The sequence below is a fragment of the Rhizopus microsporus genome (genome assembly GCF_002708625.1).
Source record: "Rhizopus microsporus ATCC 52813 unplaced genomic scaffold scaffold_2, whole genome shotgun sequence".
NCBI lineage: Eukaryota > Fungi > Mucoromycota > Mucoromycetes > Mucorales > Rhizopodaceae > Rhizopus > Rhizopus microsporus.
Window position 1 is genome coordinate 464,389 of NW_019671917.1, and position 25,763 is coordinate 490,151.

A 25,763-nucleotide genomic window follows, 5' to 3' on the forward strand; every position below is an offset into this window, starting at 1 on the left:
CCATCTAAAGATTTATTGTCCTTCTTCTAAACTTCCATTTACGTTACGTCCAAAAAAGGTAAGTATGTTGTCTACAATTTATTCCAAATACGTCCAGAAGAAAAATTAACATCGTCTAATTTTAGCGTAAAACCCTGTAGAAGAGACGAAGAAGGCTTAGAAAGAAAAATAGTCACAATAACCGGACAAGATATTACTGCCCGAGCTTCCTTCTGTTTTTTTTTTTTTAAAAAAAAAAGGCCGAAAAACTAGTATAGAGAGAATTGGTGCACTATTTAAAAAAAATCTTTCCTTCATTCTCTTTATTATCTCTTTTTCCATTTTATATATTAGACCCTATGCGTAAGCTATATCAAACCTTATTGATAGGCGTATACTCTAACACAACTATAAATAGCTGCTACTAAACGCCGTAATAATACTACTCCTGAAAAGGCCAACACAAAACGCACAAGAGCCTCTCCTGCTTCTGACGCTGAAGCAGCAGCTAAGCGTGCTAAAAGACGTGTTCGCACTTTACTCAACAAAGTTGCTGAGCGTCCTACTGATGCTGGACGCGTATTTGTATGCGGTACAAATGATTTTGGTCAACTCGGTATTGAAGGTGATGAAAAAAACCGTCCTGTCCCTTTAAAGACGTTAGCCGATGTTGATATCGTTGATGTTGCCTGTGGTGGATTGCACTCATTTGCTATGACACCAGAAGGAAATGTAAGTACTTTTTCTCGAAAAAGAAGAAAAATGAGGCAATGTTTTATATGTGAGATAATGGAAAACTGACCATTTCCTTTTATAGTTATACTCTTGGGGATGCGCTGATGAAGGCGTCTTGGGCCGTGAAGGCAATAACGAAGTACCTGCAAAGGTTGATGTTGGTGATGTTAGTTTTGTCAAGGTTGTTTCTGGTGATTGTATCAACATGGCTATCACTGCTGAGGGTAAATTATATACCTGGGGTACTTATCGTGGCACTGAGGGCATCTTTGGGTTCTCTCCTACACTCTTGAACCAAAGAACTCCTCTTCTGTACTCTGCTCTTGCCAAGGAAATCATTGTTGATGTTGCTACTGGCACAAATCACTCTTTAGCTTTAACTGCTGAAGGCCGCATCTACGCCTGGGGTTATGGTGAACAAGGCCAGCTTGGCCGTCGTGTGTCTGTTCGTCATCCAAAGGATTCACTTCGTTGTGATCTTGTTGGTTTGAAGAATGTGAAGCTTATCGGTGCTGGCTCCTACCACTCCTTGGCTGTCACACATGACAATAAGTTGTATGCTTGGGGTCTTAATAATTATCGACAATGTATTGATAGCGATGAAAACATCATCCCTTCGCCCACACTCGTTTCTTTGCCTGAATCAATTGGTACCATTGTCTCTGTTGATGCTGGTGAACACTTTACACTTATTGTTAATGAAGCAGGAGAAGTTTTCACTTATGGTCGTGGTGACGCCAACCAATTGGGCTTATCTGAAGAGGTCATGGCTCCATTAAAAGTAAAATCAGAAGAATCTGCATTCAAGTTTATTATTCCTGTTGCTACCAAGGTCTCCGATTTACCTCCTGTATCCCATATTTCTGTTGGTACTGAATTTGTTCTTACTGCTTGTCAAAACGGTCAAGGTTACTCTTGGGGATTCAATTCCAGTAATGCTATTGGCAACGGTAGTGACGATGATGAACCTGTCCCCAAGTTATTAAGAGGTAAAAACCTTGGAACCAACCTCATCCTTCGTGTTGCTGCTGGTGGTCAACACTCTGTCTTCCTTACAAAGTCTGCCCCTGACGCTCCTGCCTCCGCATAAGTTATATAATCTCCTTTTTCTTTTGCGTCAGCCCTTTTTTATACCATCTCAAAAACACTCTGTGTTTTGTGTATTAATTGTAAATAAAAGTTTGATCTTGTAAACATGGTTTCAAATAGTAGGCTTGTTTATTAATGTAGTTGTCTTTGTTGTGTGTTTCGTTTTCGTGAAAACTCAAAGACTTGAGTTACTGCTTCTTTGAAACATTGGAAGTTATAGTCAATTAAACCATGTTTTTCAAAATTATCTTGTCTCAATAAGCATATCAGCACTAGCAGCCTAAGTAGATTAAGGGAGTTATTGTGTAATCCAAAAAAACAAGATCTTCAGTTGTTACCTATTGACTTCTCTCATATAAAGCACATCTCCGTTATCCAGTTTGATCAGACTAGATGCCTCAGTCTCATATTGCTTTGGTTTTTCTTCCTCTTGTTGTTCTATTACACTTTCAGAGTCTATGCCGTTTCCATTGGTTATCTCTTGATGATAGCGCTCTGTAGAGTCCATCAAGGATAAATTCATCGGACTGCCGCCTTGTGCACTATAGGAAAGAGTTGAGTTAAGATGAGGACACTTTGTGAGATATTAAAGTACTTCTTTACCCATAAATACATTCAACATCAATGCAAACATCAATCATATCTGAACATAATTCATATGATTGCATGTCTACAGGTGAACTGTCTGTTGCGATGTATATTTTGGTTAATGTATCAAATAGATATGCTTTATCAATGCCCGAGTTCTATAATACATGTTAGCGACACATAAAGATATACATTATATCAAATCTTACTGAACATAAAACGTTGAGTAAATTTTCTAAAGCGGGTAACTCACGGATCAGCTTTTGAATGATCTTACTGAATGCTTCATAGATTGAGTTATCGTAAATACTCGTGAGATAGTATGTGAGATGGATATATTCCAGTTGTGCATCTGCCAAGGCATCGCTCATTCTTTGTTGAACATCTCTTTGAGTATCTGCTTTAAGAATGAGTACATATTTGGCCTCTCTTTTTATATATCTTACCAATCTTATAATCATCAGATAATCCATCCACTTTATGAATAAGCACTTCAAATGTAATATTTGGATTAACTCGATAAGCACTTGTCACCGTAGTAAATAAACGATGTAATGCCTCGCTATAATCATCCTGCGCATCTATCACGAATATCAATGCTCCCACCGTTCCAAATATATCCTGTGGATCATAGGCCATTTCATCAAAGAAGTCGATTTGTCCAGGAAAGTCCCATATTTGAAAGTCTATAAAGGAGCGACTATTAAAGGAGGGAAGGTTTAGACAATCATTTCTTTTTTGCTTAGATAGTATTTACGCTATATCTTCTTTTTGAATCTTTGTTGTGCTTTCCAAATACAAGGTATCGTTTGGCGGCATTTTTCCAAATACAACTCGTTGAATACTTGACTTGCCACTTCTACACAAAAGAAAAAGTTTGTTTGTTTATCAAGTTATTTTGTTCAATTTACCTTTGAAGGCCCATTAGTAAAATGCGTGGTTTATCGGATAATACTTGGTCTTCAATCACAGTGTCCCTAATGTTTAAGTGAGCAACTTGAGTGTAATTGTAATTAATTCCTTACGTTGCAAAGTCAGATTCATTATGCATGTGTTGGTAATCATACTGAAAATGTAGAAAAAAGCATAATCAACAACATGTTTAAGTATAAATTGAGGAAAAGGGCTTCTTACATCCATATGTTTCTGCTGTTATTATGTTTAAAAGATATTATATTTATTTACAAATACAAAAAAAGAAAAAAAAAAAATAAGGCCAATGTGGACACGTGATGTTTTTATTACATCGTTTTGCCAGTTCAAAAAAGATGACAAGGAGTATCTTGTTTATTACAAATGAAACGAATAATAAATGATGCTTTGAAGGAAATGATGCTTCTAAAATAGAATCCATTTCACAAACTTAAAAAACCAATATCTTTACCTTTAGCTGAATGACATATCCTTTTAGAAGAGCAGTATGGCTACTTTTGAACTCTTTTTACTCTTTCTACAGTGAAGCACAAGAATAAATTTTGTGATTGCTGGCTATGTTCAATGCACGTTGCTTTTCTTTTCTTCTTGCTTAACAGCTTCAATGCATTAAGCATTGATAATTTAAGCATCCAGATAGCCTCCAAGACCGCGGGGAACTTGTAGCGGGGTGTTTTGTTTACCGAGAAGTTGAACCAGCAGGGTTATCTAGTACTACTAGTTCAACATACATACCTAGTTGTAAAAGCTGATTATTAATAATATCTTGGCCTGTGTACGAAATACATTGCTTATTTGACGACAAAAGGTGTAATCTTTGATATAAACATAGAAGCACGACAAAGTGGCAAACGTATGCGGTTTTTAAGTAGTTTTGCAGCTGATAACATCGCTAATTGAAACCAACTCTTATTATTTTCTGTAGTCATATCCACTGGAAGATTCAAAGCTTTACTGAAAATATCACCAGGAGTTGTTACGTTGTCAAATTTGCCCATATGGCACTAGATCCATGGGCAGTTTTGAAAATTCCTTGCTATTAAAAATAGAGATTTCTACTAGCCCTTCTGCTGTGAAATACTTCTCCCAGATAGGATCCCTCGGAGCCATAATGAGAGAATGTACAAAAGACAGCTCCTAAACTCCAGAAATAAAAGAAATGCTAGAGGCGAATGCATGCAGATTGTAGGATCTGAGGGCCAAATGTCCGAAGTTAAACTTGTTGGCAATCGTCCATATGTTGCCAGCCACCTCGGGTCGTTAAGATTACCTTCAACGCAAATGGACTTAGGAAATTTACGTACATTGCTGGAAAGGCTTTTTACACTGAAGTATACAATTTTAATTCAAGAATCTTACTATGTGTTAATTGAACATAAAAAGCAGGCTACCAAAAGGTCCATGGAATCAAAGCAGAATGTGGAGATACCTCCTTATAGTCTTTCCTCTACAAATAAGTATACATTGTGGGTTCGTGGCGCTTGGTTTCCTCCTTCTACGAAAAAAGACCGCAGATATCAAGATGAATGGAGTCCATCTCTTTTCTCACATTCAGAGTAGTTTGTCATAGTTAACTTTGCAATAAATGTTTGTTTATTTTAGCTAGTATTACATTGTTTCAAAAGATAACGTTTCCATACCAACACTGACATCTTGCCCATAGTATATAGTTAGGTTGTGTTTGCATTCTATTCTTGATGAGTTAACTTTAGCAGATTTCTTGAAAATTGAGCCTAGGGCAACTAGGATGATATTTCTATCAACGCCTTCAAGTTCATTATTGGATTAAGTAAGGTTTCCACAAACAAAATGTCGCGCTGACTTGACGCTTTTTCGTATAAATTGTATTATGAATATTACGAAAATACGACTTTACTTTCTGAAAAGAAAAAAGGTAATTTGAAGAAGAGAATAAATCTATCCCTTTATTCTTGCTTTAAAAACCTCTCAAACGACTCTCGGTTACATTCACCGCCTTTCTTTGGATCAAAAGAGAATTTATAACAGCCACCGTCTGCACAGATTGCAATGATTGTATTCTTTTGATGACCAAAGCTTGCCAAACATCGGCTCTCGGTTGCAAGTTTTGCATTAGCAAAGCTCCATTCTGAGCTAAAGTATTTCGGTAGGATATCCTTCATAAAGCTCAGCGCGCTTCCACGATTACCAGAGAGTGTCAAACCATAGTGACTGGGTGAATGTGTGGGGCTAACGGGTACTTGTCCATAAGTTGGTCCTCGTGGTTTGTGATCTGCTGCTGTGACAACAGAAGGATCCAGATTGAAGACATGGATCGTGCCTTTATCTGACGAAACACAAAGACGAGTGGATTCGGAATTAAAAGCAATACAGTAAATTTCTGCTCGATCAACCCCTCGTCGAAGTTCATGTAGTAAAGTCCCGGTGGATGTGTCGAATACTCTAATCAGTGTGCCCTTGTCGCTACTCGTTGCACACCGTGTGCCGTCTTGATTTAGTGATAAACAACTTAGTCTACCAGAATGGGCGGGTATGATGCTCACGTTGACCGAGGTACGTGTATTTGTTCCATTTGTGTGCTGTTGTGCTAATAATGGCGGTAACTGTTCGTTTTCGGCCGAAGTATAGTATCCAAGGGTATTCAAATCAATAACCTGCACATGGCCCTTTTGTTTACCAGGTATCGTTAGTATTGCATGATCAGGTAATGTTGATATTGCAGCAAGACCTATGGAACCATAAATAACAAAATAAAAAAACATAAGTATGATATATAATATACCTTTATCATTATCGCATGTCTCGAAAGTGTGCAGTAGTCTTGGTGGAATACTGAAATGGTAGACAAATACTTTATTTTGAAGCACAACTGTCAATCTTCAATGTTTCAATATGCAAACACACACTCTCACACAAGAGTTCTTGTTTTATTTATGCTTTACCTATCCTTTCTCAGTTTTACATTTTTCACTTCTGCTTTATATTCTAACTCTATCACTGGCTTTGTATTTTTACTGTCATAGACAATCACTTTATTGGGTGCATATCGTGGGTTTTTTCCCCCACCTACAAGTGCCAAGTAGTTGGTGCGATACAACATTTCGACAATTGCAACTCCTCCTTCCTCTGACTCTATTCAAGTCTGTCAAACTAATGTTGCTTTGCACTTGATTAATCTTACCATTACGGGAATGCTCTGTCAAGGGGTCGCAGTTATATACTCGAAAGCCGTTATCTAGTCCAATAGCAAAACAGCCATAGTCCTGATTAAAGCCTGCGTATAATAACCCTGGTGCATCGTGTATGCTATGTGGTACTTTGGACAGATTCATTTTTTTTTATTGCTGTACAAACAAGGAAAAAAGAAAAAGAAAAGAGAGAGAAAGTGGAATGAGAAACAAAAAAGTATTTCTATATTTGGAAAGGCCATCATGCAGAAAGATCATACGCTTACAGTCACTGGAAACTTTTTCTCATTATTGCCCTTTAATTTCTGTTAAAGTGTTCCCTTTTTTTAGATAATTGGATAGTGTCTATTGCTAAGTTATACAGCAACCCATTTATTTCATACTTCATACTCATAAGCAACGTCCCATCGAGCTCCTGGTGCTCTTGCGCTGACATATTTTATAAAACGCATAACATCTTCATCTCTTAGTACAATCGATAGTTCATTCGTACCAGCTGGCACAGTGAGCAATGCTCCGTCATCTGAAGATCGATAAGTGGCAGGATCATCATCTTCACCTGCTGCCATATAACACTCATATCCACCATATTCACATGACTCCCATTGATCAGATTCAGAAGATAAGCAGAGGGTAACATCAAGTATTGGTTTGCCTTCCTGGTTTGTAGTTGCTAACGTAAAGTCGTGGCCTGGACGGAACCTGCGCGCCATACCACGGTATCCAATGGGAGAGACCTGACAAAGAACAGCCAACCAGCGACGAAAAGGCTCGTGTTCAAAATAGGATCGAAGTCTTGCAAACAGACAAGTTGTATTTTCCTTTTGATCTGAGCTTATACTGTTGGACAGCTGGAGGAAGCGCCGAGATACAGGTGGACCCTGTATGAACCAGCTTCCTCTGATACCAGCTCCATGTGGTGGCATAATGTGTTGCGTAAATCCATCTTGTTCATCTGCTTCGAAGGTAGCTGCTTGAATTTCTTTCCAGAGCTCCGGTTTTAAAAATTGCTTTAATTGAACCGCTGATTCTTCCACAAATGTATCGGTCACCTTGCTTAGAAACTCCAACTTGAGATAATCAGGATTCATCCAAGCTGATAATGCTTCAATATCGCCGTTTGTGAGTACCACTGATTGTTCCAACAGATCTCCAAGATAAGGCTGAAACTTGGACTGTTTACTGTGTATAGCCTTTTCAATTTGCTGAAGAGAAGCTATTCCTGTCTCTGTCTGGTCTACGTCTTTTCTGTATCCTATCTCATCTTCTTGAGGAAAATGAAACCAGCCCTGGATACTCAATCGTCGCTTTCCTTCGGTGACCACTTCCTCCACAGAATGGAATGAATATCCGGGCAAGACCGTAAACATGCAAAACTGGTTCCATTCAGGTGGTACACTCACTGTAGGTTCATTCGCTGGTGTATTCTTTTCAATCACGGGGTACAATTCTAGTGCGCCACCATCCGAAGGCTTCCAGTCGTCATCTGGCATGTACAAGATAAAGGATATACGACGTGTACCAATTACATCATCATGGTTCAGTAGGTGGCAGCCTGCCGTATATGTATTCACACTCATATCCATTTTTGAAGTTGACAGGAGCCCACATCCGGTAATATCAGAGACAAACTCTCGAAATAACTGAGAGCTGAGCGCCTCTCGGAGCTCAAGTAGAGCCGGCAAGCAAGATTTTTCCTGAGGGCTTAATCCGTTCAAATTGGCAAGATCGCCTGTTTGATTTACCTTGTAAATATCTGTTTCCTTTGTAGTAAAGTGAAGGTTTGCATAAATTTCTTGCTGTACACGACGTAAGAGATTTTCATTGATCAATTTTGATATTTTGCAGTGCGGGTAAGGTTTGGATGCTTGTATGGATGTTCGTAGCTTGTCTCGGTTGGCTTGATCAAAGAGACCAGGATAGAATCTATCTTTAATACCGTGATCTTCTACTTTGATACGCTTCGAAGGAGGAAGATTGGATGAAATGGGCGCCATAGTATAAAATAGGAAAAAGGAGTAGGAGTAATAGTAGAAGAAGAAATTTTTTGTCACTTCCTTTTGACACACGAGTCAAAATCATACGACAAATTTTGATTAAAAGTGATTTGTAAAGAAATTTCCTTTCAACGAAGTGAGTCTCTTTTTCACTTAGTATAGCTACTGTGAAAATTATTTCATTAGTCTATGTCATATTTATCCCGTACTTATAGATGAATAATGTGTCTGTTAGAAGCTATGGGTCAAATAGACATACATGAAGTGATCCTAATCTCAGACAGTTACTTTAAATTCAGACACTGTCAAGACAATAGGGAGGACTTTTTTAAACATGCAAGGAAGTCATGGTAACATTGCTTGTATGGGTCTTACGTTTCTGTCTGAGCTGCAATAAGCACTCTCGAATAAGTGCAAGAAAACAAAGTTAACACACTGCCCCTACCCATTAGGGTATGCGACATTTATTCTTTGACAAACATGTTTATTTTCATGGGTAATACCTAGCATCTATATGAGCCGGCCATCACGCATGCGTGCCACTAGCCCTTGATTAATCCCATTAAAGCACAAGTTTATCATTAAAGAAGTTGTAACAAGGCTACTACAGGCAACTACTAGGGCTAGACGTGCTATTTCAAGTCCAACTTGGGCCCTTCTTCTTTTTCAATTTAATGTAAAAGGATCTATATGCTTTAGCTCTGGTTTTTATATACCTCTCCTTAAAGATGCAATTCATATACTATCTTTATAAGATGATTGTACTTTACTTTGATAAAGATAGGCATAAAAGGTGCCCTGAGCATGGGATATAAACATTGAGAAATGGAGAAGAAAAAAAAAGGGAGCTATATTTATTGATAAGATAAGTTATCTTGCACAAGTGTATTATGGTCATAAAAGAGGCTCTATTATTCATATAATTAAAGTAGCATGTCAGCTTCAATTGGGCAGTGAACGCACCATAGTCTGAAAAAAAAAAAGGGTCCAAATTGAACCTAATAATAACGAAATTGTCTGAATTTTAATTGACCTATTTTTCCAAGCACGATGCACTGTAAAAGATCATGTTTTCCTAATTACTTTCTCTCTCAATTTGTATCTCTCTTTTTTCCCTTTTTCTTTCTTTCTCTCTTCTAGTCCCCCATTCCTTCTTTCCCCCTCTTTCCGTTTTGCTGACGTACTAAAAGAGACCCACTCCTTTCCTTTTGATTAAAAAGATGAAATTGATACTTTTCGATTACTTTTTCCCTACAACCTTAATTGTGCTATTTCATTCTCTGATCGTATCTGCTCAAAGTCCAGACCCATTTCCATCACCCAATCCAAATGGTTTTAATACAGACGGTAATACCATAGAAAAGTCACAAGAGAGTTGGCTAAAGAAGAATGATCGATACATCTTTATTATCATTCTTGTTCTTGTATTGGTTGCTGTTATCATCTGGTATATCACCAGAAGTCTCCGTGGTATGCGTAAACGATTGGATGAAGAAAACAGACAAAACATGATGATGATGCAGCAGACAACTGTGGGACGCAATGACATTACAGAGACTATACCATTGCCATCAGATAGTTTTCATAAATTACCAGATTATTCACCACAGCAACAGCAGCAATACGCTCATCGTTATTAGTACCAACCAAAAATAAACCCAATTTAATTAAATGCTCTCTCCCTTTCATCAGTTCGTCATTGTCGAACTCATCGTTTGATGATTGTATCTCTTTGGCAAAAATGAAAGGAGAAACGTAGTGATGTTCCTTGTTTTTTGTTGTTGTTGTTGTTATAACTAGAATCAAGCCATGAAAGAAAAAGGATAAAGTATGTCAATAGCTGGCAAAAAGGGAGAGAGAGGGGGAAGGAGAGGTCTTTTTGTTATTAAAGACCAGTAAGGATATGTTGCACATGTTACTGATAGTAGTATTACCTTCTTTATCAGTACAGCTTTTTCTTCAAGGGTAGAAATAACTAAACAATTGCTTAATTCGATATCTATAATGGGCTTCAGGAAAGGGTTCCCGTAGTAAGCTAATTGACAAGTATAGAATCTTATAATTATACTTGATGCATTAAAAGTTAAAATCGCTTGGTTGGATAAGCCCCACTTTGCTCAGAGATACAGGAAAGATATGTAGCAAAGGGTGCAATTACTGTTCTTCAGAGGCTAAATAAATAGCTTTGATAAAACCAAGGCATCTATTATTCAAGCCTGTATAAAAAAAAAAAAGCGTGATAAAAAGAGTTATGCTCAAATAGTGATTTTATAAAAGCAACAAAATGTGATCTTCAAAGACATGTTTATGTATCTGAGCTTATTTAAAAGATGACTATTGTATTTTGTTGGATCAGAAATGATGTTACAAAAAGCCATCAAGAACTGAAAATAGTTTTTATTTATAGGTTTTATACAACTTTGTTTATTTTAGACAGGCCCATTATTTTTAAGATGGATTATGTATATATTCTCACAGGAATATACGCTTTTTTAATCTCTTCAGTTTAAACCATATTCTTCTCTGATATCAAGCAAAAAAGAAAAAAGAAAAAAAAGACAAAAAAACAAAATTAGATCACCGTAAGAAATAAAAATAGTATCAGTCTGTCTTTAATTGCCTTTTACGGCATTTTCAGACATCAGTTAGTTCCATGATAAAAATAATGGCGCTTACATCATTTAATGCTTCCCTTTGATCCAGTATTTCTTTTCTCTCTCTCTCTCTTTTTTTTTTTTTTTTTTTACTCTTGTTTTTTATCTCTTTTCTTGTCTTGTCTTTGTTTCTGACAACATGTTTAATAGACAATGGATATGGAAAAGAAGAAGCAGTAGCAACGAAAACGTACGTCGAAAAGATAATATATATGAAGAAACAGTTCGTCGATCATCTCGGACACTCTCTACCATATCCAGCGGTCATAAAATGCAACGGACCGAATCAACAGTAAAATTAAGAAGGATTCAAAGTAGCGGACGCCGAGTATTTGTCAATCTACCATTACCGGAATTTGCTCTCACGTCAAAAGGACGAGCAAAAGAGACATATGCTTCAAACAAGATTAGAACATCAAAATATACAATCATCACATTTGTTCCAAAGAACCTATTTGAACAGTTTCGAAGACCTGCCAACCTGTACTTTCTGGGAATGGCTGTTATTCAGCTACTGCCTCTGTTTGGTGTCAAATCTCCTGCTTTGACTTTACTTCCTATCTGTGCAGTGGTCTTTATAACAGCACTAAAGGATGCTATTGAAGATTATCAACGACATAAAGTAGACGCGCGATATAATCAAAATATTACACATACACTTATCGGATATAACAATACAAATTACCCAGGAACCTCAGCCAAGAGTAACCCTGTAGTCTCATTGTTCTCATGTTTTTCTGGTCACAAGCTTACAAAAAAAGAATCACACGACACGATCAGCCAGGAGAGCAACCATGATGTGTCAATTACGACAGATACATCCAACGCTCAAAGTAACCATAGTGACAACCTTGGAACATTTCATCCATCTTTGGCAATGAATGCACGTGTAGGTGACTTTATTCTACTGCGGAATGGAGACAGTGTCCCTGCAGATGCAGTGTTACTGTCAACGTCTGATAAAGAAGGTGTGTGTTATGTTGAGACCAAAGATTTGGATGGAGAAACAAACTTGAAACCGCGCAATAGTGTGGCTGAATTTAAGCATATTCAATCAGGCACAGATTGTTTAAACGAATGCCACTTTTATGTCGAAGCAGACGCTCCTTCTCCAGACCTTTATAAATTTGATGGTACACTAGTCACTTTGGAAAAAAGCGAGTCTACAGATAAATGGGTTGAAAAGAACAAGACACCACTCGATATTAACAATATTCTGCTCCGTGGACATGTCATTCGTAATACAAAATGGGCAATCGCTGTTGTCTTGTTTACTGGCACAGATACAAAGATCATACTTAACTCTGGTGACACGCCTAGTAAAAGAAGTCAGATTGATACTGAAATGAATAAAGAGGTAAGATTTTATTGTTTTCATTCACTATCCTTATTCACTCTAATGCCCTAGCATAGATCTTTGTTGCATTCATTGTGTTATTTACTTTATGCTTAGTGTGTGCAATTATGGCTGGAGTTGTCAGAGCAAGAGATATGGGCAATAGCGCAAGCTTGCTATTTACAGCACAATCTGGAAGTCCGGGATACGTTGGCTTCTTAAACTTTTGGTCAAGTCTTATTATCTTTCAAAATATCATACCCATCTCTTTATATGTCTCTATCGAATTTGTAAAGACATTTCAGGTATACACACAACCCATGGCTATTTACATAATGAATAAACTAAACATCTTATAGGCTTATTTCATATGGAATGATCTGGACATGTGGGATGAACACTCTAAATCCCCATGTATACCCAAGACTGTAAGTGAATGATGAAAAATTACCAATTTACTTATATTAAACTGTTATAAACAGTGGACTTTATCTGACGATTTGGGTCAAGTCGAATACATATTTTCTGACAAAACCGGGACCTTGACGCGTAACATTATGGAGTTTAGAGAATGTACAATAGGAGGCGTCAGATATGGAGATAATGGATTTTCACCAGAGTCAGAAGGAGCACGCGGCGCTCGTCTTCGCAAAGAAAAGCAAAATGTACAGACTGCTTCATATGAAGAAGGTCAGTCTAGTTATATATCTGCTGGTCGAGATGATGACGGATCTCCACCATTAATCAACACTGATCAGGATCCTCTACAGGATGGTGATGAAAAGAAGGCCAATGAGGAGCATAGTACGAGGAAACAGAAAATATTTGAAGAGTATGAGCAGATTTTGAAAGGCGTATTTAAACCAACCTATTCATCATTGGATCCCGACCGATTATCTTTTGCAGATCCTCAGCTATTTAAAGATATAAAAAACCCAGACATAACAGGAAGGCTAGAGGCTGATGATAAAGAAACAGAGCAATCCAATAGGATCAAAGAGTTCTTTATGCTACTTGCTCTCTGTCATACAGTCGTCATTGAAAAAATTGGTAAAGATGGGAAAGTGATTGAGGAAGAAGATGACGTTGATGAAGAGGAAGAAACAAAAGCACAACCTACAATCATCGGTAAGAATCTTGAAGAGAATGCTGATCATGATAAAGCGCAAGCGGGTGCTTCCCAAAACATCGAAAAGCAAACCCTCGGCTCTAGTCTTCGGACCAGTGGAAGCAAGTTACTCAATGCGACTGGCCTTCGTAGCTTAAAAAAATCAAGAAGGAGGCATAGACCAAGAAAGAGCAGAGGAGAAGAGTTTGACTCTATCACCGAAAAAGATACTCCAGATAGAGTAGACGACACAGTTGAAGTCCAGATAGAATACAAGGCAGAATCACCAGATGAAGCAGCCTTAGTAAACGCTGCTAAAAATGCTGGATTTGCATTCGTCAACCGTAAAGGGAAAATGCTGACAGTCGATATATTAGGACAAGAGTACACATTTGAGCTCTTGGACGTCTTGGGCTTCACTTCCGACCGTAAAAGGATGAGTGTTATACTTAAGAGACCAGAGCCGTGGAATGATATTATACTGTATTGTAAAGGTGCAGATAATGTCATTACAGAGCGACTTGACCATGACAGCAAGCAGCAAACTATCCTTGACAAAACTCATAAAGACGTAGACACTTTTTCAGAAAATGGTCTTAGAACGCTTATGCTTGCCTATCGTAACATCGACTCTGAAGAATACGAGAGCTGGAAAAAGGAGATAGATGAGGCTAGTACAGCAACAGAAGGTCGAGCAGAAAAAGTAGCTCAAGTACAAGAAAAGATTGAAGTCAATTTGAAACTCTTGGGCGCGACAGGTATTGAAGATAAACTGCAAGAGGGTGTTCCAAAGTGCATCGAGGATCTTCGCAAGGCTGGAATAAAGATTTGGGTACTTACAGGCGATAAACTCGAAACAGCAATCAATATTGGATATGCTAGTAATCTGCTAGATAGTGAAATGCAACTATGGACAGTCCGCGGCAGCGAAAATGCGAATGAGATCATCAAGAATCTTGGTGATATATCTGAAAAGCTTGATAAAATTGAAAACGAGCAAGGTAGCGATGCACCCGAGGATGCTCTGGTCATTGAAGGCGCTGCATTAGCTCATGTATTCGGGGACCATGAGGCACGTCAAAAGTTGCTGGATATTGCTGTTCGTTGCAAGAGTGTCATCTGTTGTCGTGTGAGTCCGCTTCAGAAAGCTCAGGTTGTTGAATTGGTTCGAAAGTCGCATAACGTAGTTACTCTGGCCATTGGGGATGGTGCAAACGATGTCAGTATGATTCAGGTGGCTAATGTTGGCGTAGGCATCGCTGGTCAAGAAGGTGTCCAAGCTGCTATGGCTGCTGATTATTCAATATGTCAGTTCAGATTCCTTCACAAGCTCCTCCTTGTACAGGGACACTGGAGCTATGTACGTATTTCAGAAATGATTTTGAACTTTTTCTTCAAAAATGTCTTTTGGGTCTTTCCTTCATTATGGTATCAAATCTATAGCTCATGGTCAGGCAATATTTTTTATGATTATTCCTTTTTGCAACTTTATAATATCATTTTCACACTGGCGCCTATTGTTGTCCTTGGTATGGTATTTGCTATAAATAGATAGAGTCATGCAAAACTAACTGTTTAAACATAGGTGCTACTGATCAAGATATAACTGCTCCTTATTTGAAGCATCTTCCTCAAGTGTACACGATTGGTATTGAAAGAAAATTATATACACGATTTAGGTTTTGGCTCTACTTTGCTGACGGTATCTGGCAATCTCTTGTCGTCTTTTATTCATTTTACTTTTTATACGAGACGAATCCAAACGCGAACGGTGAGCCTGAGTCCAACCTACAGTTTTCGACGTCTGTTGCAGTAACAGCGATTGTGCTAGCTAACCTAGTCCCTGGGTTCAACACATGGTATTGGACTTGGTTGCAGGTTGTGTTTGTAACTATCGAACTCTTGGTCGCCTTCCTATGGGTGGTCATCTATGGCTCTTTTCCTTCAGTTTCTCTTTATGGGATGGCACAGATGGTATTTGGCTCTTGGTCCTTTTGGATGACATTTATCATTGCCTTCACTCTAGCCTTCTTACCACGATATACAATTACATTTGTTTATCAGTGGTGGTATCCAAACGTTGTGGCTAAAGGCAGACAGTTTGAGCTGTATGAAAAAAGGTTGAAAAGAGCAAAAAAGGACTCTAAAATCTCTTCTAAACGTATTCACCTTCCGTTTCGGTGGCAAAGAAGATAATAGAAAGTAAAATAGTGTAATTATACTTTAATAGGATTCATGTACAAACTAACTAGAAGATTAATGAATAAAACATTTCGTATTATTCGTTTTATACTTACCGAGGCGTTAAGGAATGCACTGCCGTTATAGATAGCGCATTAAATCCAAGGAGCACCGTTAGTCTTTTGAAGGGGGAGGACTTTCATTGTCATGTTTTGATTTGTAAACAAAGATATTATATATATTTAATGCACTGTTCACATCGTGATTCCACACCACAAAATTCACAGCATGTACTCTTCGCTTTAATCCACATTGATTAAGAGAAAGAGATTTACAAAAGGTCTTGAAGCTCTTCTTGATACTATCAAAGACATATTTTCCATGGCCAGCAAAAATAGAAAATATATTATAGTATAGATTTTGAGTAACCACAGGCAGTTCTTCACCGCTCTCGAGAAGTTCCAAGAAATAGTGATCAGCAAAGATGAAACCAGCGTATGCCAGTTGAGTAATGTGGTCAACTACTTCTTGGATTAAGGTAACAAGCTTGAGATATCTACAGGTATTAGCCAAAGATGTCTTGATTACAGAAGTTTTCTCGACGGTACCTTTAAGCTTTGGAAGCTTCGTTTTTGACTTATTCATAGGACACAACTTGCTGAAGGAGCGACAGTGATCAGTTCCATCACAAGAAGAATACCGTTCTTGTTTTTACTCATTTCCTGTCGTCTTGTTCTTTTCTTTTTCCTTTTTGACTGTTTCAGTCTTATCAACCTTGTCTTGATATTTCTTAGAGGCCTTGATGGGAGCAGAAGTACAGCTAGTGGAAGGAATAGGAGTATGTAATACAGCTTCAACACTAGTACATTTGTTGACTGTATGCATAGGTGTCTTGTCAATGGTAACAACGTTTGAAGGGCTAGGAGCAGTTGTATCTTCTTTACCAGCTTTCAAGGTAGTATGGATGTTCTTTTCTATTACAACATTCAGTTATAAAACAGATGGAACTAATAGATGTTATCTTTACCTTTTCTACGTAGTGGAGTTTCTTGAAAGTCATCACCACTTGCTTCCTTGAATAAATTTGTTTGTGTTTGAGCAAACAAAGAAAGGAACCCGCGATCGACGGCTAATGGGCACTTAATAAATGCCATATCAACTATATAATCATGTTTTGTTTAATAGTAAAATATTTCTACAATGAAGGGGCACTTCACTTTTGACACATTGTACATTTCGCTGCGATTCTCTAATTATTTTCTTCCTACAGCTGCCTTACAGCATGTCTGGGATCCCAGCGTGACCACCTCTCCACTGTACAGACTCTGCCAACAAGACGCTGAAACATACCACCATTTCTTTGTGAGCTGCTCTCTCAAACTCAACTTCTGGTCCTCCATTTTTGAGAGATATTCTCTGCCGGTCAAGTTCCTTACTGTAGATGAAATATGGTCTGTGCTCACTTCTTTTGTTTCGGTAAACGAGCAAACAACAGTCGATACGGACGTTCTTTGCTTATTTGGCTCGGGTATCACAACTATATGGATATACCACTGGCGTTGCATCTTCGATGACAATTCGTGATATACAGCTGCAGCAGTCAGCAGTTTCGAATTGTAGCATAGTGGATTCCTGTCATCATTGTCTTTTGAACGGAAGCTATCTTCCACTATAAGCACATAGTTTATTAAAAAATTGTTAAATAAAGTCCACACTTTCATACAAAAAAAAGTACAAATTAATAATTAGTCTGTGTATTATTCAATAAATATGAGATATTAAAAAAAAAAAGAGTTTTATTTAGAACAAGTCCATAAATACCTTGCTTTCTCATTTGTAAACACTAGGCTATCGTTATTTAGTGTTTTTGAAAGCTCATTTTTTATGAGTTGAAGGGATTATTTGGATTGTACTTGGTATTACCCGTCACTTGATGCTGTTGTATGCTTGTTGGTGCTAAAATATTGTCTCGGAAAGGATTGGTTCTGGCAGGAGAAGGGCTCAGTGCTTGTAAATAGTTTGAGGATTCCGATGATGATACTTGTGGCATTCTTGGGCTCATGGTAGTTTCATTTAATGGACTATATAAAGGTGTTGTGGACTCGATCGCTGGTGAGGGTAGTGATATGTTTGAGGGGATCGTCGGTAATGCATTACTTTGGTTGCCATTTTGATCCAACGAGTTTCTTGCTGGAGGTGGTGCTTCATAAACAGGAGGAGGAGGAGAGGGATCAGAGGATGAGTTACCACCAGAGGAATTTAGGCCATTCAATTGCCCTGATAACACGGCCTCTATTATTCTGCGTCGTTCTTCTTCAAGAGAGAACTTGGTGTTCTCAATTGCAGCCTTCAACCTTTCGATTGCACCTTCAGCATAAGTTTTATATTGCTCTATCCAGTTCATCGAGCTTTTTACATTTTGAGTGGCTGCAGCCAATATCGCAATACATTGTGTAGTTTTGACTTGTAGAAATGTTAATAAATAGCGAGCTGAGAGACGTATATAATCTACCTTTCCATGTCATATCTACATAGTTCCAGTTAAGAGGCATATTCATCATCGGATTATTGGTAACTATGTCCAGTGTATGTGGATAAGGTATCTCTGGTAAATAGGTTCGTGCTGCGTTCAAATGTCCCTGTATTTCCCATATCTTTTTCTTGGCAGCTACACATAAACGACACTTTATTAGTAAATTTGATATCCAACATACTTTACAATTTTACCTTCTATGCCAACAATTTGCTCTTCGTCAATAAGTGAGCCACCGAATATATCGAATGGCACAAAATTAACTACTCTGTCTAGCAACTGTATCACCTTTCTAATGCCAATGCTGGTCTTTTCAAGTGAATCACCAGCATTCATGAACCTCTGTTTGTCTCTACTTGCCTAAACCAACTAGTGTTCGTAGATCCAAATTACATTCATGATTTGATATTACCAGTCCTTTTTGTTCATAATAACTCTTCAAATCCTTCCTTAACTGCACTTCCACAGGGAATCCTGGATCTTCAGATTCAAATATCTAAGACATATGTTATTATGCAGTGTGTAACTTAATTCTTCTTGAAATTCTAACCTGCTCTAATAATGCGTTGTACTGAGCCCTTGATTCACTAAAGTGAGCTTTCTGTTGCTCAAGTTCTCTTTCCTTTTAGGCCAGCTGAGTTCACACGATAAGACTGAGGGAGGGTATGTTTACTCACTTTTATGATAACACTGTTATATTGTGCTTGTAGTCCCTCTAATTCTCGCTTTGCACGTTGTTCATTTTCAAAAGCATATTGGTATCCGGCCTCTTCTTTTGCTGTTAGCTCTTTCTTTTTGCCGGATAAAGTTGCTGCTGCTGATCTGAAAGATAAATGTCGAAGCTTTCGGACGCTTTCAAACTCTTTCTTACTATTCAGTGTCTATAAGGCGACTGCACAACGTTTTTTTACGTTCTCTTACTTACGACTGTTTCTCGAGTTTAATGACTTGGTCTTGTTTAATGTCAACCTCTCGAGCAAGTCTGTCACGCTCTGTTCTTGCTATTGTCAATTCTCTGATAACCCTATTTTCACTTTCTAGGTCCTTTGAAAGCTTTCTATAATAAGGACCTTGATCTTGTATACAACTAATAAGTGACATAAAGTGGAAGCAAAAAAGAAAGAAAACAGGAATAAATCATGCTTTATTTAACACCCGATTTAAAAATGACATATCGTGTTGCTGGCCGTGCCAGTTGACTCCAGTCGGACTGCATGTAAATTTCAAGCGCACTCTTAGTCTGCAGCCTAAGACGGAGTTTCAAAAATATAAACTGCTTGGTGCGTGCCCTAGGGATGTCCTGCGGTATTCTTAACAAGGACAAGCCTTGTCAAGCTAAACATTATAGATCAATTATTTATTATTGTTATAGTATGCTTGGGGATGATAAAGTTATGGAAGGGTATATAATCATGTTTGAACGGTGTATTGATTAATTGTGCATTGGGCTGCTACGTTGACCAAAGAAAACAACCCAGAGAGCCACCAGAAGGAACCAAAAAGGGTAAAAGAAAAAAAAGTATAGAAAAGAAGGAGGGAGAAAAAGAAATGAGAGCAAATATATCTCTTTTTATACGCTTTTCTTAGTTTTGTGAGGCTATTGTTTTCTATCTTGTCAATAAATAAGGCTTACGCTCACACTTTTATTTATTTTTAAAGTGTTTCATGACTCTTTGCCTATCTTTTTTATGCTTTTTATATTCGATTAGATTATCATTTGTATTCATGTATTTTATTAAAGTTATTCACCTCTTTTTATATAGTAAAAAGACTAAAAGGTAATAAACTTCATGCATCCTTTGTTTATGTCACGCGTCTTTGAACCTATTTTCTAGGCTTCGTCACGCACTATTTGTATTACTCTGCCAAACTCTTTTTTTTTTCCCTGACATTTTGCTAGTAAAAACTAGATGAATACTATTTTTCGGTGGTTGTTAAATGAAGTAATAATCTTGTATAAAGAAATGAAGTAAGTTACGCATAATCAAAAGAACGCTGTCACCAAAAATGGTAATAGCAAATAACAGACGAGTTCCAAAACCCTGTTAACACATGAAAAAAATAATGATTTTACTTTGGACAAGTCTAGAAGTAAGCATCAGGGGAAGGTCAGGATATGCGCTAAATACCTTCGTATAGGTCGTAACAGATAAAGCAGTGGTTTCTAGATGCTCTAATTATCGCAATACATATTGCTATCTGCGGTTCATACGTTCTTGTACCTATCATCACGACGCCTCTAGATCTATTAATAAGCATCTTGTTCATATACAGTTCATTGGATGAGTCTCACAAGGGATATAGCAGTCTTTGACCTTTTGGAGGTTCGCATCGCCTAATGAAGTGGATGATCGCAATGACAGTATATGAGCCTTTAGACTCTATTGCTAGCCTCGAGCGGCTCCCCAGTATTGAACAGCCTCCCAACCTAGACCTACGTCCAGGCTCGAATGTTGACACCAGACTCTGGAAGACACTGACTTCGACGAAGCACTGAATAAACCATTGTTCCACCAACAGATGAATTCACCCTCTTAAAGACTGCAGCTCTGCTTACAGAAAGGCGCTACTCTTTCCAGTCATGAACCTTCAGACTCAACTCTGACTCAAAAAAGTACCTGTCGAAACTCAAAAATCCTTGAAAGTATTTTTTAGTCTGTCAGCTTAAAAATACCTTAAAAATTACCATAGTAATAACCTACAAATACTCATTTGTAACTCATAACATTTAGAAGACGGTTTATTCAATAAGATAATGTTTTTTCATGCCAAGATCTGGCTTATTTTCTTAATATAGTAATTAACAAAATCAAGGTACCAAGACTTCAGAAAGCTATAAAAGAGAGAGGTACACTTTTAATTCTACATTAAATCTCTTTGAACCTATTGTAAGTCCTATCTTTATGCTAAGTTTTCTCTTTTTAGTATTTCTAAATAGTGCATTGATACTCTAGTTTAACATGAGTAACCAAATGAACAACCGTCTTACTGTCAATGATGAAGACGTTCAGTGCATGATTGACAACAATTCAGCTATGTACTTTTCACCACAACGAGCTAAGCAAAAAAGGAGATATGAATTGCAAAAACATAGATATATCGACAGGCTTTGCTCAGCGGAACGTCGGTTTGCAGCATCTGATGTCAAAGGCGTTAGACCCACCATTTTTGTCGGTGACCACGGTCTAAGTGTAGGCTCACGAACAAAAGGACTCATGCATTACGGTGGCCACTGGAAACCGAAGAAGTACAGTCTGTATACAATTGTATGTATAACAAATGGGCATAATACCTCTCAAACACGTATACTGCTTCAATAAATTATCACATTCAGTACGAATAGTTCATAGAAACGGAGTAAGTCGACTAAGAATAGTTAATGGCGCATTTTTTGTGAGAACTCAAGTTGTGTCTCTGTTCAAGCAAAAAAAGCTGTGAAAAGATGGGACACCATGTCTGCAATGGCAATCGGCCAGTCAGGTCTAGCAACGCTCCTTTTTGATGCAACTTTCCCACAATTCAACCCAAAAACCAGTCAATCCAACACTGATAAGTTTAAAGCGAATGCCGCTTCTTTCTTTAGTGCAAACAAAGTTAGGCCTGCTGTCGATGACAGTAATACTACTTGAAATGTAAGTCTTCTTTGATAATTTATTAACTTGTACTGATTGCTTAACAACAACGAATATTTAGCACTTTGAATATTTGATATTTTGTAAGTGAAAAAAGGAACTATTTCATATCATTGACTGTTTTGCTAATTGCATCTATTTGTGTCTCAATTTTGGGACTCGTAGTTCATTTACCCTCTCAGTATTTTGTCCATCATTGTAGCCACCGTTCATACTCAGGTTATCTTATATAAGTACTCATCACTTCCAAAACACAATAAAACAATAATTTTCTTTTAAGACTTTCGTTTTATACTTTACGGTCAAAGTACATTTACAGTCTATTTTTTCACAGCTCTCAAAAATGTTATTAAACTGCTTAACCCATCTCTGCGCTGTTAGAGTGTGAATACCCAATTGCTTTGCTGCAACCAATGCGCTCATACATTCTTCAATCTTTAGATCGAAAAGCTTAGCTTTATCCTGTATTGAATAGCAAACATAATCCTGTTTTATATTTGTCTCCTTCATATGGATGTCTTCATTTTTAACTTATCTATCAGCATAGAACAAGAAAGAGAAGACTCACTGAAGGCTACATCTTTCAAGTAGTCCGTGTGAGTTACAATCGCTTCAAATGAAAAATAAAACAGTGACCAATTTATTTTCTCAAAAAATTATCCAGTCAAAGGTGGAACGACTGTACAGCATATTGTTACTTTATATAGAAACAGGCTTGAGATTCCAAATCTTGTCAGCATATTCTTTTACAGCACGATCAGCTGAGAAAAAGCCCATACCAGCAGTACAGAGAATGGATTTCTTTGCCCAGCTCTTCTTGTCTTTATAGACAGCATCAACATGATCCTGAGCATCAAGATACATTTCGAAATCAGCAGAAATCAAATAATAATCACCGCCATAGGTTAAGGTATTGATGAGAGGACCAAAGACAGAAGCTGTTTCAGGTCCACCAAATTCGCCAGACTGAATGGATTGGAGAACGATCTGGAGGTTAGGATCGATAAGGACGCCATGATACTTTTGATGATGACGAATATCAGCAACTTTATCAGCCAAGGTGCCAAACATGAATATGTTGTCTTCACCAATCTCGTCACGAATTTCAATATTGGCGCCATCAACCGTACCAAGGATAAGACCGCCGTTAAGGACAAACTTCATGTTGGATGTACCAGAGGCCTCTGTACCAGCAGTTGAAATATGCTGAGAGATATCGGATGCAGGAGTGATGATTTCGGCCAAGGAAACATTATAGTCTGGGATATACACAACTTTCAATAGGTCATTGATAGTTGAATCATTGTTAACCACTTCAGCCACCGTATTGATCAGCTTAATGACCATCTTGGCTATATAATAGCCAGGAGCTGATTTGCCACCAAAAATGACCACTCGAGGAGTCAGTTGTTCTTTTTCCTCATCCGATAGTAATTTGATATTCTTGTAGCGGTAGATGACACCCAAGATGTTCATGAATTGTCGCTTATATTCATGAATACGCTTTACTTGAATATCAAAGAGAGCATTGGGATTTACGTTGATACCCAAGTTGGATTTAATCCATTGGGCCAAACGAACCTTGTTATCATGCTTGACTTGCATCCATTTCTTTTGAAATTCTTCATCATTTGCAAATTTCTTGAGTCCCTTCAGCTCATCCAAGTGGGTGACCCATTTTTCAGAGCCAAGCGTCTCGGTAATCAAGTCACGTAAGCCTGGGTTAGCCTGATAGAGCCATCTACGAGGGGTTATACCGTTGGTGATATTAATGAACTTTTCAGGCCCATAATAACGAATGAAATCAGGGAACAGTTGTGACTTGACCAGGTCTGAGTGAAGAGCTGCGACACCGTTTACTTTATGAGAACCAGCAACAGCAAGGTAGGCCATACGTATCTGTTGAGGGTTTGATTCCTCAATGATAGATACGCGGTTTAATAGTTCACGATCACCATAGTGCATCTTTTCAACCTTTTGCAAAAAGAAGAGATTGATGTCATAAATGATTTGCATATGTCGGGGCAGTATATGTTCCATCATGGGCACAGACCATCTCTCCAAAGCTTCAGGCAGCACCGTATGATTGGTAAAGGCAAACACACGTGTGACAATGTCCCAGGCAGCATCCCAGTCTAGTCCTTCGATATCGACCAGGATTCGCTGAAGTTCAGGAATAGCTAAGGTAGGATGCGTATCGTTCAACTGAACAGCGACTTTGCCAGGGAAATCCTTCCATGCTGAATTCGTGCGCTTGAAGCGGTGAATGATGTCTTGCAGTGAGGCACTTACAAAGAAGTACTCTTGCTTCAATCGAAGCTCTTTGCCTACCAAATGGTTGTCGTTAGGGTAAAGAACAGATGTCAGGTTCTCTGCGCTCTTTTGATCTGCTACAGACTTGTCGTAATCGCCTTCGTTAAAGGAAGCAAAATCAAACGCATTTAATGACTTGGAAGACCATAGGCGGATATTGCCGCAGCCCTTGGTGCCAAAGCCAGGAATAGGAACATCATACGCCATTGCCTTGACTCTTTGTCCACCTTCCCAGGACATACGAGATTCCCCCTTATCATTTACCTTTGTAGCTACATAACCATAGAACTGAACCTCATAAGACACGTCGTTCCTTGGAAATTCCCATGGGTTAACAGTTGGATCAAGCCAGTAATCTGGCATCTCTGTTTGATATCCCTCCTTATTAATCAGCTGCTTAAAGATACCATACTGATAACGTAATCCATACCCCCAAGTAGGATAATCCAAAGTGGCAGCTGCATCCATGTAGCATGCGGCAAGGCGACCAAGGCCGCCATTACCTAAAGCAGCATCTCTTTCTTGATCAAGCAACTCCTCAAGACTGAATCCTAGATCCTGCACACTCTTTTTATAAGCATCCTTTGCCTTGAGACAGAGAAGTGCATTGTCCAGTGCACGGCCAATTAAAAATTCCATAGACAAGTAATAGCACCGCTTGGGATTTTGTTCTCGCATGATTTCTTCTGTGAGATTCCATTCCTCCAAGATACGATCACGTACAGCTAAAGCCGTCGCTTGATAAATCGCTAATTTATCCAAATTACTAGGACCGCGACACAAGGTCTCCACAGCATGATGGACAATATCTTTCTTGATAGACTCTGGATCATTTTCCTTTGATGTCATATATTTCTTCCATTCCTTTAAGGCGTCTCCTTCCAACTTGATATGTCTTGACTTATGAGAAGGAACGCTTTCAGAAGCTACGGGTTCAACGTTTCCGTTTTGGTCCTCGTCAACATGGATGACAACATTTGTGAGTCGACGGGTTAGCTTAGGCATAGAAAGCCGTCTTTCAGCGGTAGGTCGAGTACTCATAAAGTGGAACTATAAAGTAAAAAGAAAAATTGGGGGAAAACAAATTCGTATGTAAAGCGTATTTAAAGAGAAGCATCTTATCTTATTGGCTAGAATTTTACACAACAGCAACAACAACATCATCATCATCATAGACAGAACAAATAAACAATGCAATTTATTTGTGGGAAAAAAAAAGTGTGTGTGTTTCTATTACCACGTTTGAAGAAGTAAACTGTGGTTCGTATATGCTGCATTTGTTGATACCGTTTTTTTACTTAAAGTTAGATCATGAGCACAAAGGATGATGCAAGTCAAGTCCGACAATTAAGTGAAACGAGTATTTTAAATAAACATGACTACATCACTATGATTGATCAACAGGAACAGGTGTCGTTCATTATTATAAGCAATTCAGTGAAGCAGCGTTGATATGCTTTTTACTTGATGGAGTATAAAAATTAACCAATGAAATGTAACTATGGGTATACTTACTCT

At 38.1% G+C, this 25,763-nt stretch overlaps 10 protein-coding genes across 10 annotated transcripts; 4 read left to right on the forward strand and 6 right to left on the reverse strand.

Annotated features, from left to right (window-relative positions):
* Window positions 1-217: 217 nt before the first annotated feature.
* On the forward strand, window positions 218-1,804 carry RHIMIDRAFT_310690 (uncharacterized protein; the record flags this gene model as incomplete). Its single annotated transcript, XM_023614681.1, has 3 exons — window positions 218-342; window positions 398-711; window positions 797-1,804. The coding sequence occupies exons 1-3, from the start codon at window positions 339-341 to the stop codon at window positions 1,802-1,804; spliced, it is 1,326 nt and encodes a 441-aa protein (XP_023469756.1). The 5' UTR covers window positions 218-338.
* A 131-nt stretch (window positions 1,805-1,935) lies between these two features.
* RHIMIDRAFT_233651 (uncharacterized protein) lies at window positions 1,936-3,442 on the reverse strand (the record flags this gene model as incomplete). The annotated part of the gene is made up of 8 exons (XM_023608002.1): window positions 1,936-2,083; window positions 2,142-2,345; window positions 2,407-2,549; window positions 2,601-2,788; window positions 2,838-3,091; window positions 3,149-3,250; window positions 3,303-3,368; window positions 3,417-3,442. The coding sequence occupies 8 exons, from the start codon at window positions 3,440-3,442 to the stop codon at window positions 1,936-1,938; spliced, it is 1,131 nt and encodes a 376-aa protein (XP_023469757.1).
* Window positions 3,443-5,188: 1,746 nt separating this feature from the next.
* RHIMIDRAFT_265026 (WD40 repeat-like protein) lies at window positions 5,189-6,677 on the reverse strand. The gene is made up of 4 exons (XM_023611787.1): window positions 6,485-6,677; window positions 6,246-6,435; window positions 6,086-6,180; window positions 5,189-6,031 (listed from the first exon to the last, which is right to left on the reverse strand). The coding sequence occupies exons 1-4, from the start codon at window positions 6,633-6,635 to the stop codon at window positions 5,250-5,252; spliced, it is 1,218 nt and encodes a 405-aa protein (XP_023469758.1). The 5' UTR covers window positions 6,636-6,677; the 3' UTR covers window positions 5,189-5,249.
* Window positions 6,654-8,600, reverse strand: RHIMIDRAFT_265028 (uncharacterized protein). Its single transcript, XM_023611788.1, has one exon. It carries the CDS (start codon window positions 8,486-8,488, stop codon window positions 6,869-6,871), a length of 1,620 nt encoding a protein of 539 aa, XP_023469759.1. The 5' UTR covers window positions 8,489-8,600; the 3' UTR covers window positions 6,654-6,868.
* Window positions 8,601-9,708: 1,108 nt separating this feature from the next.
* Window positions 9,709-10,128, forward strand: RHIMIDRAFT_233654 (uncharacterized protein; the record flags this gene model as incomplete). Its single annotated transcript, XM_023608003.1, has 1 exon — window positions 9,709-10,128. One exon carries the CDS (start codon window positions 9,709-9,711, stop codon window positions 10,126-10,128), a length of 420 nt encoding a protein of 139 aa, XP_023469760.1.
* A 1,108-nt stretch (window positions 10,129-11,236) lies between these two features.
* On the forward strand, window positions 11,237-15,854 carry RHIMIDRAFT_222497 (phospholipid-translocating P-type ATPase). The gene is made up of 5 exons (XM_023607457.1): window positions 11,237-12,499; window positions 12,556-12,783; window positions 12,838-12,906; window positions 12,961-15,115; window positions 15,172-15,854. Exons 1-5 carry the CDS (start codon window positions 11,282-11,284, stop codon window positions 15,780-15,782), a joined length of 4,281 nt encoding a protein of 1,426 aa, XP_023469761.1. The 5' UTR covers window positions 11,237-11,281; the 3' UTR covers window positions 15,783-15,854.
* Window positions 15,855-15,941: 87 nt separating this feature from the next.
* Window positions 15,942-17,167, reverse strand: RHIMIDRAFT_246645 (uncharacterized protein; the record flags this gene model as incomplete). Its single annotated transcript, XM_023610334.1, has 5 exons — window positions 15,942-16,425; window positions 16,483-16,741; window positions 16,795-16,926; window positions 17,047-17,081; window positions 17,118-17,167. The coding sequence occupies 5 exons, from the start codon at window positions 17,165-17,167 to the stop codon at window positions 15,942-15,944; spliced, it is 960 nt and encodes a 319-aa protein (XP_023470548.1).
* A 359-nt stretch (window positions 17,168-17,526) lies between these two features.
* On the reverse strand, window positions 17,527-19,806 carry RHIMIDRAFT_265031 (uncharacterized protein). Its single transcript, XM_023611789.1, has 7 exons — window positions 19,226-19,806; window positions 18,978-19,170; window positions 18,851-18,922; window positions 18,713-18,796; window positions 18,495-18,660; window positions 18,280-18,435; window positions 17,527-18,230 (listed from the first exon to the last, which is right to left on the reverse strand). The coding sequence occupies exons 1-7, from the start codon at window positions 19,399-19,401 to the stop codon at window positions 17,650-17,652; spliced, it is 1,428 nt and encodes a 475-aa protein (XP_023469762.1). The 5' UTR covers window positions 19,402-19,806; the 3' UTR covers window positions 17,527-17,649.
* Window positions 19,807-21,044: 1,238 nt separating this feature from the next.
* On the forward strand, window positions 21,045-21,566 carry RHIMIDRAFT_310696 (uncharacterized protein; the record flags this gene model as incomplete). The annotated part of the gene is made up of 2 exons (XM_023614682.1): window positions 21,045-21,148; window positions 21,226-21,566. A coding segment is annotated over exon 2 (306 nt), but the record flags the coding sequence as incomplete, so codon positions are not given.
* Window positions 21,567-22,631: 1,065 nt separating this feature from the next.
* RHIMIDRAFT_286017 (glycosyl transferase) lies at window positions 22,632-25,094 on the reverse strand (the record flags this gene model as incomplete). The annotated part of the gene is made up of 1 exon (XM_023613335.1): window positions 22,632-25,094. The coding sequence occupies one exon, from the start codon at window positions 25,092-25,094 to the stop codon at window positions 22,632-22,634; it is 2,463 nt and encodes an 820-aa protein (XP_023469764.1).
* Between the last annotated feature and the right edge of the window lie 669 nt (window positions 25,095-25,763).